The 16,584-nt window shown below is 50.4% G+C and overlaps 5 protein-coding genes across 5 annotated transcripts; 3 read left to right on the forward strand and 2 right to left on the reverse strand.

Moving 5' to 3' along the window:
* Positions 1 to 1,086: 1,086 nt before the first annotated feature.
* Positions 1,087 to 1,966, reverse strand: sidH (enoyl-CoA hydratase/isomerase family protein; the record flags this gene model as incomplete). Its single annotated transcript, XM_056687097.1, has 2 exons — positions 1,087 to 1,676; positions 1,738 to 1,966. 2 exons carry the CDS (start codon positions 1,964 to 1,966, stop codon positions 1,087 to 1,089), a joined length of 819 nt encoding a protein of 272 aa, XP_056542652.1.
* A 646-nt stretch (positions 1,967 to 2,612) lies between these two features.
* On the forward strand, positions 2,613 to 4,020 carry N7482_004973 (GNAT family N-acetyltransferase; the record flags this gene model as incomplete). Its single annotated transcript, XM_056687098.1, has 2 exons — positions 2,613 to 3,578; positions 3,649 to 4,020. The coding sequence occupies 2 exons, from the start codon at positions 2,613 to 2,615 to the stop codon at positions 4,018 to 4,020; spliced, it is 1,338 nt and encodes a 445-aa protein (XP_056542653.1).
* A 1,201-nt stretch (positions 4,021 to 5,221) lies between these two features.
* On the forward strand, positions 5,222 to 6,202 carry N7482_004974 (ABC transporter 1; the record flags this gene model as incomplete). Its single annotated transcript, XM_056687099.1, has 1 exon — positions 5,222 to 6,202. The coding sequence occupies one exon, from the start codon at positions 5,222 to 5,224 to the stop codon at positions 6,200 to 6,202; it is 981 nt and encodes a 326-aa protein (XP_056542654.1).
* A 20-nt stretch (positions 6,203 to 6,222) lies between these two features.
* Positions 6,223 to 9,240, forward strand: N7482_004975 (ABC transporter ATP-binding protein; the record flags this gene model as incomplete). Its single annotated transcript, XM_056687100.1, has 1 exon — positions 6,223 to 9,240. One exon carries the CDS (start codon positions 6,223 to 6,225, stop codon positions 9,238 to 9,240), a length of 3,018 nt encoding a protein of 1,005 aa, XP_056542655.1.
* Positions 9,241 to 9,603: 363 nt separating this feature from the next.
* Positions 9,604 to 15,940, reverse strand: sidD (nonribosomal peptide synthase SidD; the record flags this gene model as incomplete). The annotated part of the gene is made up of 2 exons (XM_056687101.1): positions 9,604 to 15,423; positions 15,482 to 15,940. 2 exons carry the CDS (start codon positions 15,938 to 15,940, stop codon positions 9,604 to 9,606), a joined length of 6,279 nt encoding a protein of 2,092 aa, XP_056542656.1.
* Positions 15,941 to 16,584: the final 644 nt, after the last annotated feature.

The following is a 16,584-nucleotide window of genomic DNA, read 5'->3' on the forward strand; positions in this document are numbered from 1 at the left end:
CTACACAGTCACAACGCGTCTCCGCTCAGCGCCACTAGCGATGGCTGCCTAAGCAGGTTTCAAACGGTCTTCGTATTTTTTGACTCGGGAATTTGCCGCGGTTCCGCCAGCTTCGCGAGGATCCTTGGGTCATGACATCTTTTTTCGATTCTTCCTTGGCGCCAATGTGGTGATATTCATCCATGGGCCAAAAAATCTGATTAGATTGGGTCTGTCAGTCTGAATTCTCTTGGCTCCATCATGTGGCGTTCTGCGTTCGAGCCGATGCACGCGTCCGGATAACGTTTTTGCCAGCACACTTTTCTCTATTCTTCCGTTACATTCCGAGCTCATGATCAAGTATTTTTTCTACCTTTGCTTCGTATCCAAGGTGGCTTTGCTATGTTTGTGGTCATTTCGTATATGGGTAATCCCGAAGCTGGTCCAAATAGTCCGATAATCTTGGTAACCCGTTATGAATTAACTTTTAGACTACTCTAACAGATCTTAATATGAAAATAAACTTGACCAAATTGGAAAAGCAAAGACGTTCGAAAAATGTCGGATCTGCTGTGAGTCAACAAGAAGGGCGTGAACGAGGAGGAAGGACGAAACGGTCCAAAAATAATGCTGAGATATCACTTTGGACAAACAGCAATCCAGATATCCATACCCATAACTTGTGCAATCTTGCTAACGTTGATGCTCCTGATCATGAGTATCCAGGCGAATACCAAGGCCATAATCACTGTTCCAGTTGCAAGTATTCTGATCTGTGAGTATGAGTATGCCTTCTGTATCTTGAGCAACCTCACATGCTCCCTTCAACAAGGCTCCCAAATGGTCGCAGATGTATCACGCTAGAAATGTTACGGCAAAAATCCATGTGATAAGATGGGACCTCTCCACAGGGCTGGGGCCAGAATTAAATAGGATTATATTGCCCTATTAGTAGACTCTGCGGTCGAAGAGAAAGCGTAGGAAGTGGTCTATCTATGGTTTGACGGACCAAAAAGCAACGAACTAACCTCCAGTATATCAGGAAGATCTAATTACATTAGATGGAACCCTTGCAGACCGGGGCCTCGATGCTTCCAATGCTCGCTTCTAGAGCTTTGAGTTCAACCACTTTGGCGGTCGCTTCTCCACGTATGCCTGGATACCTTCACCAAAGTTAGGGCCTGCCATTAAGTGAGGGTACCATTCTTTCTCCAGAGTTGTCACTGCATCCTCCACGCTTCCCAATTCCCAGCTCAGCCGAATTCCGTGGCGACCAACAATCAACGAATCAGGGCTATTTCCACACAATTCTTGCGCGAGTGCGAGCGCAGCCTGAGCAACGTTGTCTCCCGAGTCCACTAGTCGAGAAACAAGGCCCCATTCGTAGAGAGTTTTAGCGCTCACACTTCGTCCTGTGAGCGCGAGATCCATCGTACGTTGCAATCCAAGTGTTCGGGTTAGTCGCGGTAGACATCCCGCCACTGCGACGATGCCTCGCTTCGCTTCTGGCAAAGAGAAGATTGCGGACGAGGCAGCTACTACGAGATCGCAGTTTGCCACCATCTCAAAACCTCCGCCCATGCATATGCCGTTCACAGCTGCGATGATCGGCTTCTTGCCACTCCGACGGGGAAGTCCAGCAAGGCCCGGCGCTGTCATGTCATTAACTACCCCATCCCTATTCATTTGGTTCCATTCTATTTGAAATCAGATTAGCCACTGTTTCGATCTAGATCCGATAATGCAAAGTCATCGTACCGTGCAGGTCAGCCCCAGTACAAAAGGCCCTTCCGGAGCCCGTTATGATGCCGACCCATAAGCTTTCATCTTGGTCAAACAGCTCCCAAATATCTTGAAGCTCCCGGCTGGTGGCTTTATTGATGGAGTTCAATTTTTCAGGTCTGTTTAATGTGACTTGCACCACTCGCTCATGGGGAAATGTCACATTGAAGTGCTGATACCGCAGCAACCTTGATTTCAACGACATGACTGTAGTGGATGGCGCCTGGCACGAACATAAAAGGACACACGATAATATTAGCACCGGCCAGACCCAGACTCTCTTGCTTGACTTTATAACGTGATCTGATTTTTGTCCCATTCCGAGTATCTGTACTCTTGGCGTTCCTAGGTCCATACGGGCTAATATGGCTTGTAACTCGTAATGTGCATTAAATTGATTCAGTATTGGTAGGTATGTATCATGGTCTGTTTAAATTGATCCACCGCATACTTCCTAGTAGATTCGCTTACAGAAACCTTCTCGAATTGTGGCTGTCTCTCAGATGTGGTCCGAAAAAAAACTGGAACGATAATCGGGGATGGGCCCCGCCATTGACTCGGATAGGCAAACGTCTCCGACTCGGAGCCCACGTACAGACGACCATGGTTCGCGTTATTTACAACTTCCAAGACGGAAATTTTGGATAATAAGAATAACAATTATTATTTTACGACTTTGTCAGATACGAGTGACGCCACTGAGCGTACTGTCTGAGCTTTCTATGCCTCGGCTTTTTAGAATCCTTGCATGGCTTCTTTAATGGCATGCCTTTTCTCTTGATCCCCTTTGGTTTGAGTAGGTCCGCGCCATTACTTCGTGAAGAATTCTCTGCCAACCCAATTTCATCGAAATGGCATCGAGCCCAACAAATTCCCCAGAGTACCCTCCGGTGAAGCTGCCGCATCCATTTCTTACTTCATATCGCGTGCAAACGATAGCCGAAACGAGACCATCCAAGCGCAAACTAGCCCTGGATAATCAGCCTGCCGACGGACGCTCTCTGACAGAACCGCTGCATCTCGATTCACTTTCTTGGATCGATTTTTCCTTCCCTCCTGAGAATCAATGCCCACCCGAGTCAGATAACAGCCCTTGGGCACGAGCTTGTCGCAGTCCATCCACTACTTTTGAATGGACGGCGGATACTCCTTCTCTGGGTCAGGTCTGGAATGTGGTTCATGCGATTTACCTCGCTCACCCCACATATGAGTATTTCCGACTCACTCTGGCTGGCCAAGCGAAGGATGTTCTCCGGAAGGAACTTCTTACTACTGGGCTGGGTATCGAGCACCCGAAGCCCTGGCATCGTCCCCAGGATAAACTGACGTGGCACTCGGAGGACTTGTTGATTCTTCGGAGCGCCTTCTGGCAAGGTGCAGCCTCTCCGACAGGCCCGCGTTCCATATGGGCAGTCGGAGATGGCACTGATGGCCCTCTCCGTACACCTTTAGACAGGTACCCTATCATGCCCGAGCATTACCAGATCACTATGAAGTTCCCAGAAGAGGCAGTATATACCCGTCACCCCACACGCCGGCCAAAGCCGCACCCCGGGTCCATTGTCTACAGCCGATATATCCCAGAGATCGACGAGCACTTCTCACTCGAAGCAGTTGACTGGGAAAACCCGGATCACTTGAGGCTCTTCAACACCTGGCAAAACGATTCGCGTGTTGCAAAGGGTTGGAACGAGACTGGAACCCTGGATCAACACCGAAAATACCTTCGCAACCTGCACTTTGATCCTCATGTCCTTTGCTTGTTTGGCCGCTTCGATAACACCCGCTTCTCTTATTATGAGCTGTATTGGGCTAAGGTGAGTTTTCCCTTTAGTGTCGATACTGTGTATGTCCCGTTGTCAGTTAGTACTCACACTCTATCCGCAGGAGGATCACTATGGAGCGCATTATGATGCCGGAGACTATGATCGCGGACGCCACTCGCTTGTCGGCGACGCGTCATTCCGTGGCTCGCATCGCGTGAATGCCTGGTATTCCAGCTGCATTCACTACTGCTTTTTGGACGACCCACGAACAATTAATGTTGTCGGTGAGCCAAAGGCCACTGGCTCCACCATCTTGTCGTACGAAAATTCCCAGGGCCTCACCATCGGCAAATACGTTGATCTCGGTCACAAGCGGTCGGTTCATTCAATTGCCAGCCGGGAGAAGTGGTTCCAGTTGTGTCCACTGTTCTGGGACGGGCGCGAGCGGCCCCTGGAGTCTGCTGACCGTGCCGCGTGGAACGCCAAGCTGTAGGAGTTGGAAGTGTACGATATCGCTAGCTAGCCTTCTCGCATAGAATCCGAAGCTGGACACTTCGCGTCATATGTTTCTCGGAGTGGATGGGCCCACTCGAAATGGCCCCATCAGATGGAGTGGGAAATCGCGTGTGAGTATTTCTCATACGTCGGCTGACATCCGGTAGCTACTGCCCCTCCCAGGACTGACAAGGACTCGGCCCTTGTAGACGGTCCTGGTAAGCGGGCCTTCGGACATGAGTTAACGTGCTTCCCGCTTCGCAGGTCTGCCATGTTATGTAATACTCTTCTCTGACTTCGGTTAAAGTGTTGAAATTTTTCGTTTAAGCATGCTGAGGGTTTTGTATTATGGCATAAAAATTTAGCTTGATGTGGAGCACTTATTTGAGTTTGTTTTTCACAAAGAAGAGCTTGGCAATCGTGAGGTTCTTGAGCGTGTTTGACCTGTCAAGACCTGTCAAGACCTCTCAAAGCAATCGATGTGCAACAGACCCTGGCGGCAATTTCCGCCATCGAGGACGGCCGAGCAAGTCCGAAGACGATCGGCTGGTTGCTTATTGTAGAGTTGATCAGAGGACTCTCCCTCGGAGTAATTCCCAGTGAGTATCGACTAAGTTGCCCGTTTGGCTCTAGTGATTGAACTGGTATCTTAACCCCGAGCCCTCATTCATACAGTACAGTTCCATACCGACAACGTTCTTGTAATAATACAATACGTTCGTTACGATGAAACGTACGCAGGTATTGCACGGTCCCCACACACCCCGTAATTAGATGATATCCACAACACTTCCGTCTTTTTTCGTCAGGGGGACTGGTGGGTTAAGTTATCTGATCCGGAAGTCAAAGCTGCCGGTCCATACCGATGTCGGCAAAGCTGCTAAACTCTTTTAGGTCATCTTCAAATCTCTCCCATTTTGAAAATTTGCGAACTTGACATGATCATCTCGCCAGCGTTGACTACCGAGCCGACCTAGTAGTCAATAAGACCCTCCTAACACAGGGTTGGAAAAGAAGAGCGCTTCACCCCGTCGTGGACGAACTCTACGGTGCCGCAACTACTACTCTCGTGGAGAACGCCACCAAGATCTAACTCTTGAGGGGTAAGTTAATCGATGTGCTGATTTTTTTGGCGGCTCAAGCACCCCAACTAAGACAACCATTACCGCAGAGAAAGGGAGCACCAAACTCGGGTCAAAATGAAGTTCCTCCAAAAGCTTGCGGGTTATCCCCGCCTGCTTTTGGCAGGGAACCCATCGCGAATTGACATAGGCATGCTGTTGACCGGCATGGCCAGTGCGATAGCATCTGGTGTACCTTTCCCCATCATTGGAATCGTTTTCGGCCAACTGCTCGATAATTTCAACTCCGTGACCTGTGACGAGACCAGCAGCACGAGCTCAGAGTCCGACTCTAGCTATCAAAGCAGTATCAATAGCAAAATCTTGTTGATTTTTTATCTGGCCATTGCGCAATTTGTCTTGATCTATGTGCACCTCACATGCTGGACCATGTATGGTGCTCGCCTATCGCAACGATTGCGGGAAACCTATCTTGAGAATCTGCTTCGACAAGAGCCATCCCATTTTGACAAGTTGCCGCCAGGCGAGGTTGCCTCTCGGCTTAGCAGCGACATCCAGACTATCCGGTCGGGGACATCCGAGAAAGTGGGCATTGTGATCAATGCCATATCCTTCTTTGTTACAGCATATATCGTCGCGTTCATCAAATACTGGGAGCTTGCGGCGATCCTCCTCTCTCTGATCCCCGCATATCTCTTGATGTCATTCGCTGGAAGCCACTTTATCGAGAAGTACACCGGGCTGATGTCTGATTATGCCGCCTCTGCCGCCACAATTGCCTCAGAGGCCCTTTCCAACATTGTTGTAGTGCAAGCCTTCGGTGCAAATGCGCGACTGGAAGAGAAGTTTTCTCGCGCCTTGAAGATGGCTGAGCGTGAAGGCTTGAAGAAGGCAGCGGCCGTTGGCACACAATCCGGAGTTTTATATTTCATAGCTTACAGTGCTAATGGTCTAGCCTTTTGGCAAGGCAGTCAGCGTATCGCTGATGCGGTGAGCAGCGACTCCACGGATGTTACTGTTGGCGCTACCTTTACTGTTATTTTCATCTTGATCGAAGGTAAGCCAAGGTCTGCCATCTCAGCTGAGGATATGATCTAACAAATACGATAGCCACTTTAATGTTGAGTCAGGTTGCCCCGTTCCTCCATCTATTTGTCCAAGCCGTTGCCTCCTTTGAGAAGCTTCGTGAGGATATCGATCGCCAGCCTCTGATCGACGGCACGGACACTTCGGGTCTTCGCCTCTCAGAGGCAGAGGGTGGCTTTGAGTTCCAGGATGTTTCTTTCACCTATCCCTCCCGACCGGAGATCCTCGTCCTGGATAAAATCACCATTTCTTTGCCTGCCAAAAAGCACACGGCACTTGTTGGTCTTTCGGGAAGCGGCAAGTCAACCATCGCGGGCCTCGTCACCAGATTGTATGATCCCACGGAGGGACAAATCCTGTTTGATGGTAACGACTTGCGTGATGTCAATCTTCGCGACTTACGAGGGTTTTGCAGTCTAGTGCAGCAGGAACCCTCTCTTTTGGATCGTTCGCTGCTAGAAAACATTGCACATGGCCTGATCAATTCCAGCAACCCAAGTCATGGGCATTTGAAGGAGACACTCCTCAGCTCTGTGCTTGCCGACCTAGCGAGCGAGGTGAGAGAAGGCCAGGAGATCATGGCAGCAGCAAAAGCACGAAGCCCGGAACTCGTTGAAATCGTGAACTTGGTCCAGAAAGCTGCGGCACTTGCAGATGCAGATGGATTCATATCGAAGTTGCAACACGGATATGGAACGTCCGTGGGTTCGAGTGGGCGCCTCATCAGCGGCGGTCAGAAGCAACGCGTGTCGCTTGCTCGGGCTTTGGTCAAAGACCCTGCTGTCCTCATCCTGGATGAAGCAACCGCCTCTCTCGACTCAAGAAGTGAGCAACGTATTCAAAAAGCAATTTCCAACATTTCAACCGGCCGAACTGTCATCACGATTGCGCATCGTCTTTCGACAATTACCAGCGCGGATAATATCATTGTTATGCACAAGGGAAACCTTGTGGAACAAGGAGACCATGCAACATTGATGGCTAAGAATGGAACCTACGCTGATCTTGTCAATTTGCAATCTCTCGGATCTGCATCTGCAAAGAATACTACATCAACTGGAGACACGGCCCGCAAGTCGGATCAAGTCTCTTTGACAGACACAGAGAATGAGAAAGGCAGCTTGTCTCGAGATCACCTTGGGAAGCAGGAGAATACTCAAGTTTCCACAACTGAAGCCCCGGTTGCCGATTCCATTGAAGAGGAGGAGGAACCTGAGACTCCACGCAAATCTCTGTGGGCCCTCGTGAAAGGATATGGGCCAGCTGTGAGACCCCATCTCTTGATGGTGTTCGTCGCTCTGCTCGGCGCTAGCATCGTGGGAGGGGCATTTTCAGGAGAAGCGGTGATCTTTGGAAATACCGTTGGAAGCCTGACACCCTGCAAGAGCCCAGACAGCATTCGATCTCGTGGTGACTTCTTCGGGTTGATGTTCTTTGTGCTTGCTATCATCGAGTTCTTCGCGAATCTGGCTAGTTGGGCTGGATTTGGCTGGGTCTCTGAGAAGTTTGTATATACAGTCAGAGTTTTGTCATTCCGGTCGCTATTCGAGCAAGACCTTCAATGGCACCAGTCCAAAGGTCGGACACCTGCCATGCTTCTATCATATATCACCCGAGACGGCAACGCTCTGGCTGGCCTAAGCGGCTCTGTTATTGGCTCGTTGTTTTCCATTAGTGTCAATCTTGTCGCCGCAATCATTTTGACTCACATTATTGCCTGGAAGATTGCTTTGGTTTGTCTGTCTTTGGTGCCACTTCTTCTCGGAGCTGGTTTGATGGAGCTCCATGTGCTTGGAAAATTCGAGGAACGCCACGAAACCGCTTATACCAAGTCGGTCGACATCGGCACAGAGGCCATTACATCTATCAAAACAATTGCGTCTCTATCTCTTGAAGAGGAAACCCTGAGGACTTATCGGCGGTCCTTGAAGGGTCCTCGCCAAGAAACCTTCAAGGTCACCCTCCAAGCAAGTCTCTGCCAAGCCATTACCTACTTCCTTGGTAACTGTGTTAATGCTCTCGCATACTGGTGGGGCGCCAAGCAGATTATTGCAGGCACTTACACCCAAACACAGTTCTTGATTGTGGTCTTCTCGCTTCTTGTGAGCGCACTTCTCTGGAGTCAAATGTTTGCCCTCGCACCAGAGCTTTCAAATGCCCGAGCAGCAATGGCAAGAATTCTGAGCCTGATTGAAATCGGCTCAGACAAAATGCAAGGGCGCATCCATTGCCCTTCCCTGACCGACCCCATCGAGAAAGACCTCGAGGCGAAGGTGGAACCGAAGCCTACTCTTCCTGCTGGCGCTTCCAGTGTGCAATTCCGCGACGTTCATTTTGCATACCCGGCTCGGCCAGACATCAAGGTTTTGAGTGGATTAAGCCTTGATATCCGACCTGGAACGTTCTGTGCCCTTGTCGGCCCCAGTGGTGCTGGTAAATCTACGATCATTTCTCTTGTCGAAAGATTGTACAAGCCTGAATCAGGCGGTATTGTGATTGATGGGGTCGATGTGACCAAGCACCACGATGTGACCTTCCGAGACACAATTGCATTGGTTCCGCAAGAGAGCGTACTGTTCGAGGGAAGCATCAAATTCAACATCGGCCTTGGCGCTAGACCTGACCACGAAGCGACCATGGAAGAAATTGAAGAAGCATGCAAGCTGGCCAATATCCACGAGGTTATCATAGGACTGCCTGAAAGCTACAATACTCTTTGTGGCCCCAACGGCAACCAGTTCTCGGGAGGTCAGAAGCAGCGGCTGTCGATTGCCCGGGCGCTGGTTCGGAAACCTAAGTTGCTCATTCTTGACGAATCAACGAGTGCTCTGGATGCCGAATCGGAGAAGCTCTTGCAAGATGGCCTTGAAAAAGCTGCAAGGGGAGTTACGGTCATTGCGATTGCTCATCGTCTACACACTATCAGAAAGGCAGACACGATCTTCTTGATTGAAGCTGGGCAGTGCATTGACCATGGGTCGCATGAGGAACTGCTCGAACGATCGGAGAGCTACCGGGCGAACGTCATGCATCAAACAGTGGCGACATGATACAAAGTTGATCTAGATTATCATTACTTCTTATTTATATTTTAATAGATCATAGTTTCCTCCATGGGTGTTATGTGTGCGAGAAAAGACAAGACGTAGTATATTTTCCCCGCTAGGACGATCGGTGGAACGGATGGAACCTAGAGAAAGGAACGCTTCTACCAATTTGCATAGCGGCATCCAGTAGACATGAGATAGTTTGAGGAATTAGACCAAAACAAATACAATTGTTAATGCTTCAAGCCACAGGCCGAAAGAATAGCAAAGTTATAGACAAACAAGCGACTCCGCCCCCACCCCTCTCGACACAGAAAATCTATCCCCTGTGCGACGTGCTGATGAAAAACACATCCACATCCCAGACTAAAACATTTGAACATCAAGCAAACCATCCGGAGAGCACGCTGAAAGCTCCGAAACGGCTGCAGCCAATTCATCAAGAATGGTCCCAATGAGCGTCGGGTCTCTTTCACTGCCGACGACTCCGACATGCACCTTACCACCCCGTACATACGACACGGCCTTAAACGGATCCGGGGCATCACCATGAGGGTTGGAGATATCAACCCTGCAAGAACCCCCAGCGAAAGGCATCGTATCAAAGTCGTCGAAGTCTTGATGATGGACGATGGAGTCAAATGATCGTCTCTCTGACGACCACGATGTGCACTGCTTGGCGATTTTCTCAAAACTGAGAAAGGCGTGGGCAGCAGACTCGGAATTCTGTTTCTGAACAGATTGCAAGAGGTTCATCGCTGTCCAATTGGGCTGGAACTGAACTCGGATCGGAGTGAGCTGGTAGCACGGACCCATGACGTTTTCCACATTGGCCAGATCAATCATGCGACCGGAAGTAACAGCTCCGAATGTCACATCCAGCTTTCGCAGGCGGCGAGCCAGAAGCAGAGCCCATGCGGCGGTCAGCAGATTGGCAGTTGTAATGTCTGCAAGGGGCCGGAATGAATCAACAGCCTTGGACTTGAACACACCCTTGTCCCCCTGCTGGAAGGACGTCCCGGTCAAGACAGACAAGGATGAGCCGTTGAGCAGAGTACTCCAGTAGCCGAGGGATTTGGTCTGGAAGCGGACATCGCAAACCCGCGCCATGTAAGAGGAGAATGGCTCAAAGTCAATAACGCTTTTTCCTAGGTACAGCGTCTCCAAATCTTGGAGCATCCTGGGCAATGACATTCCGTCATATAGCGCATGAGATAGACCCAGGACGAGGCATTCTTGTCCATCATTACCTGCGACATGGAGGAACTTGAAGAATGGTGATCCCAATTGGAAGTCGGACTCAATATCCTCCACACACAGGCGATTGACAAATGGTTCAAGATCTTGGTCAGTCAAGTGCGTGATTACAGGAGCATCTAGCTCCTTCACAACAACTTGGAAAAGACGACGGTTCTCTTCGATGAACACAGTTCGTAGAATGTCGTGGGTCTTGACCAGGTCTCTGCAGGCTTGGAACAATCTTTGCCGATCAATACCATTTTCAAAGAACAACATATTGTATTGGATAGAAGTCCGCGGGGCCTGGATGGTACCTCTGACGTCGAGGGCCTGGGTATCCGTGACAGGCGACACGTCTTGAATCGACCAAGTTAGATCAGCAAGCTTTGGTCGAACAACGTCCGACAAGAAACGCTGGGTGTCTACTGATCCTAAGGTCGTGAAAGGCTTGTACGGCTGAGCGTGAACCGGTGGCGACTGTGCCACTCTCAACCTTTTTGCTGCGTCACCAAGACGCATATGCTGGAAGATATCGGCGACAGTCAAAATATGACCCAGGGCACGAAGGCTAGAAACTAGCTTCATTGCCAGAACGGAGTCGCCACCCAGGCGGAAAAAGTTGTCATCGACATCGATTTGCTCGGCGTGCATTCCAAGTATCTTTGCCCAGGAGGACCGTAGGATATTCTCAGAGCCGGTCAGGTTTGCTTGTGCAAAGGTCTTCTTCCACGCTTCCTGTAGCCCTTGATGTAGTTGCGCGAGTACCTGGGAAGGAATGTTGGAGGCCAGCTGATTTAGCAAGTTGTGATTGGCGGGCAACTTGTCAACTAGAACATATGCCGAGGGAACCATGTGGGTTGGAAGTGAATCTTGGAAGAATTTGTCGAGACGCTTCAAAGCCACGACTAGGGTGGCTGACGCCACAGCACAAACGGTCGTCTTGAGACTTGGAGGATCCGATGTGTTCCAAACAATATCAAGCTTCTCCGATGTGAGCTCAACAGTGTCGCCCTCGGAAGGCTGGCTCTCAACAAACACGGCCAATTTCAGCCCCGAGGTCCGATCCAACTCCTCCGATGATTGAAATACGGCTGCGGCTGCACGAGTCGAGGACGGGAGATGTCTCGCGAAATACGTTTCCAGATCCGTGATATCTACCGCATGGCCCTGAACCGGCACGATGTTCTCCTTGCGACCGACATATATCAGGCTACCATTTTCTTGCTGCTGGACAATATCGCCTGTTGGCTGTATCTTTCCCGTACGACCAGAGATCTCTGAGCTTCCAGCTAGCAACCAGGGAGGCGACTCAACAGTCTCGCCGGAAAGGAAAGAGCCTTCCAACCAAAGCTCACCGGCACAGCCGATCGGTGACAAGAGTGATGAATTCCGTGGATCGCATACCCAATGAACGATCGAGGGAGGGTAGACCGATCCTTGCTTGATATCTTCATTTGCCCGAAGCTTTCCGGAGGACTCGTCCAAAGACAATGGTGCAATCCTATTCTGTCGCCAGATTTGACTCAACTCCGCCTCGGGGAGGCAGGATATCTGGTCAATCTTTCTGGAAGGATCCTTCGTCAACTGAGAGCAAGCCACTTCGAGCTGTGCCAGGATCCGCTCCATTTGTGCTACTTCAACCAAACTGCTGTCAAAGCTTGCGCAGACCCTGAACCCTGCCTTTCGGATGCCACAACCCAGCATCAGGGGATAGGGGTTAAAATGAAGAGCTTCGCGGACCACGTCCCCGTGTTCAAAACCGAGGTCGCTGCCTTCGTACTCCGGCTCTGGCTGGACTACTAGGCCTGTGCCAGCTTCACATGCATGCTGAGCATCTCGACTGACTTTTCTGATGTTCTGCATTCCCATGTGCTGATAAGGGGTACGCACCAGGATGCTTTGCTGCACGCTCTGCAGATATGACTCGACAGTGCTGTTTCGATCGACATGAATGCGAATCGGGACTGTTGCAATCAGCGGACCAACAATCCCTTCAACTCCTGGGAGCGGGATGTCACGGCCGGTGAGGGTCTCTCCAAATACGACGTCATCACTGCGAGTGTATTGAGACGCGACAAGAGCCCATGCGCCCCGAATTAAGGTGGCCAGTGTAAACGGCGACCCAGTGCCAGCCTGAAGGGTTATAATCCGTTCAACCGTGGCGTTCGGAGTGGGCAAGTAGTCTCGGTAGGGCAGACGAGGAAACTGAGGTCCAACCGCACCGTTCAACTCCTGTCGCCAAAAATCGTGCATGGCGACTTCATCCGTACTGCGCACGAATTTGACAAAATCCTTCATCTGTGCTTTAATTTCAATTTGTTGACCCTCCAGTGCATTGCGAACCTTCTCAAGAATGACTGGTTCCGACCATCCATCATAAAGGACATGATGAACTGTCCAAACCATGTAACGCCTACCATCAGTGGAATCGTCCACAATGGCATATCGAGCGAGACTCTGTCCAAGGTGCATCTTCTCACTGCGATCCTCGTCAAGATACTGACTAAGGTTGACGGAATGCTTCCAGTCAATGCCTTCCCTTAGTACAACTTGCTGGAGGCCAGGATCTTGAAGTTGCACCAAGCGGCTGCGCAGGATGGGGCTCGCCACAACAACATCCTCCCATGCTTTCTTCCAGGCATCAAGGCTAATTTGTGAGGGAATGCATGCGACTCTTTGCGCAACGTATGCTTTGACTGATTTGAGCGAAAAGGTGAACAGAGATTCCTGCGTGGGTGTCGAAGGGTAGATATCCTCAACGGCACCCTGATCCAGTCCACAAGCCTGTGACGCCTCGATGCAAGCACTCTCGACGGGTTGGATGATCATTGAAAATGCTGCAGTCTCAGATCTTGCTCGTCTGTCGCAGATGCCCACCACTCCGGCCATAGCTGAAAGGGCTGGGTTGCCAAAGGTGCTAGTGACGGAGAGGTCAAGGCCTTGTTCTCTGCAGATTGAAACAAGACGCATTGCAGCCAAGGAGTCGCCACCGAGTGCAAAAAAGTTGTCCACTAGTCGGATAGCCTCTGGGTCAGCCTTCAATGCTACACCCCAGGCTTGCCTGAGGCGTTTCTCAAGGCTTGTCATCTCCCGAGAGGCGGCCTTCATAGCGTCTTGGTCCAGTTCTCGCAAATCGACAGTGCCACCGAATTGCCGGAGTCGCTTGCGGTCTGTCTTTCCAGAAATCAGGGTGGGAATGTAATTGACAGGAATATATGCTGTCGGGAGCATATATCGTGGCAGAACCTTCGTCAAATCTGCATTGGCATCAGACAGCAGTTGGTCCTGCTCAGGAAGGAGGTTGGCTGGTTGGATTCCCAGGTGTTCTTGTCCCTTGGCCGCCTGGAAGGAAACAAATGCGACCAGAGTAGGCTGACCACCGGCTCCCTGCGGTAGAATCACCTCGGCAATAATAGTGGTTTCGGAAGGCAATCTGGCATTGAGTTGGCTTTCAATCTCTCCAAGCTCCACACGCTGCCCTCGCAACTTGACCTGGGTATCCTTGCGCCCGACAAACACGATGCCTCCAGAACCATCGGGATCATATTTACCAAGATCTCCAGTCTTGTACAAACGGCCCTGTCTGCCGGGATAGCCTGTGTGCCCAGCCACAAGCCATGATGGATCGTGGATAAAAGCGGCCGCAGTCTTCTCGGGGTCGTTCAAATAGCCTTGTCCAACAATGGGGCCTTCAACGAGTAGCTCTCCGACTGCTCCGACCGGCATCAATATTTCGTGGTCGTCTGGGTTGACAATCCACATGGCGGCACCATTGCCAGGTCCGATGGAAATATAATCTCGGCCTGTCGCAGCACTGCTGTTCACGGTGCATCCGATAGTACACTCGCAAGGGCCATATCCAATGACAATTCTGGTATCCTGACCCCAGACTGTAACATCCCTGGCCGATGCAGCCTCTCCGCCCAGGCCCAGAACATCCAGCGACTGAATGACGTCGGAATCCAGAATTCGAGCCATCGAAGGGGTGATGCCTGCGTAGTTGATTTTCATCTTTCTGATCACTTCGTTGATGTCGTTCAGGCGATCCTCATCGGAGGGAATGCAAAGGCAGCCACCATTCCCCAAAGTCAAAAGCATACTATCGATACTAACATCAAAGGCGTATGATGCAAAGTCAAGAACTCGCGAAGTTGGTGTATAGCCCACTGCCGCTGCTCGTGGAATAGCACTGCTGGTATAGGTTTGATGGGAAATCTTGACTCCCTTCGGTGTGCCTGTACTTCCAGAAGTGAAGATAATGTACATCAACGCAGATGCCGGTACGGGAGGGAGACTCGGCAAAGGTTGGGAATCCGATATATGTGAAAAGATGCCCGCGTCCACAATAAATTTCTTCCCATCTGGCAAGATCGATGACGCCAATTCCTGCTGCTTGTCGGACGACACCATTGCCTTCGCATTCACTTGCTTTGCCATGTTTTGAAGTCGAGCGAGAGGTAGGGTGGGATCCATAAGCACGATGGTCCCTCCGGCCTTCATCACTGCAAGGACGGCCACGATGGTCCATCTTGACTTCTCAAAACATACTGGTAGAAAGTCATGAAGTACAACACCAGCATCCCGAAGCGTGGATGCGAGGAATGTCGAATAACAATCAATTTCGCCGTATGTCAAAATACCATCCCAAGATGAGATAGCTTCCTTGTCCGGAAATTCTCGGGCTCGTTCGGAGATCATGTCTTGCATGCAGAAGTCGTAGATGGGAGGTAACTCATGATTCCAGCTCCAAATCGTATTCAGATCGTGGGTTGTTACCCGAAGACAGTCCTCGATAGATTTACCGGGACTGGCAATACACATTTCGATGGTATCGACCAGGGATTCTATGTGTCGTTTAATCGTATATGGCAAGACGCTGGCATTATGCCAGATTGGACGAATATTTAGATCCCCATTTGAAAAGGACACTTGGATCTTGAGTGTGCCCTATGATCAGTAGTTAGTCACCTACAGCTCAAATTAGACCTTTGGAGTAATCACGCACGTCGTCTTTAACGCTCTCGGAGGGTTCGGACATAGAGCAAGTGCTCAACAAGAGCGACGCAAAACTGGAGCTTGCGGTTTCTGGACCCCTCATTACTTTCCCAATGCTACGGGAAATCGCAGAAGCAGTTTCCCGAACAGTGTTTTGTAATTTTGGCAATACTTCGTCTGTAGACAGTTTGTTGGCTGATTTTGGTCCAGCGCCATCTTCTTCAAGTTTATATGCCCATTCAAAATCAATGCGCCCGTCTTCTCTCGTCCGCAGTAGGACTATGAGCCAGGCCAAAAGCACGATCTCCTCTTTCATGCGTGTTGGCGTGGCGATGTGATCAGAAACAAGGCCAGTGACTTTAAACGACCAGACGCTGGTACCATTGACCTGACCCTCGGTCAAGATACCAACTGTCCCATTCACTTGTTCATGCTGGCCCCGTATATGGTCGATATGTATGAAGCCCATTCTGACGACACGCCCTGCTCGCTTGGCCGTGGAATCCTGGCGTAGTTGGATGTCGGGAGAAAATGACGAGTTACGACCGACTGACCCCGTTTTTGCAGCGGTCCACGAGTCCAAGCTAACCGAGGTGATCCGATTCCACGCTATATACTCAAAATTTGTCTCCACTGGCGAGCTTGCCGCGAGTCAAAAATAATTAATAACTTTGTATAGATACAGGAAGGAGCATGACCGAGCTAGGCTCTTGGCAAGTACTGACGCTATGTATTTACGGGTATGGTAACAATACAGTAAAACCACGAAATTGAATTTCACGTTCGGCGTACGTAACTCCGAACGGGACACTACTGCGGTGGACACCCGCCCAATCCACTTGATGTCTAGGACTCAACCGAGGGGTTGGGTTACAGTGCGCTACTCTTGCTAGGCCCATGCTCTGCCATTCATGCCTGCAGCTCTTGGAAAGTATGTACAGAGTACGGAAAATTAGCATTAATATCGCACGGGATGACTAATTTGCCAGCATCCTGAATTGGTAGCAAGGACCGAGGCTAGGGCATTCAACACACCTCTTGCCGCCGGCCAGTGAATAGAGAAAGTCGTCTGACATAGGCAAAAGACGCTTTATAATTATCGACAAGACCATC

The sequence above is a fragment of the Penicillium canariense genome (genome assembly GCF_028826845.1).
Source record: "Penicillium canariense strain IBT 26290 chromosome Unknown utg000003l_segment0_segment0, whole genome shotgun sequence".
Classification (NCBI taxonomy): Eukaryota; Fungi; Ascomycota; class Eurotiomycetes; order Eurotiales; family Aspergillaceae; genus Penicillium; species Penicillium canariense.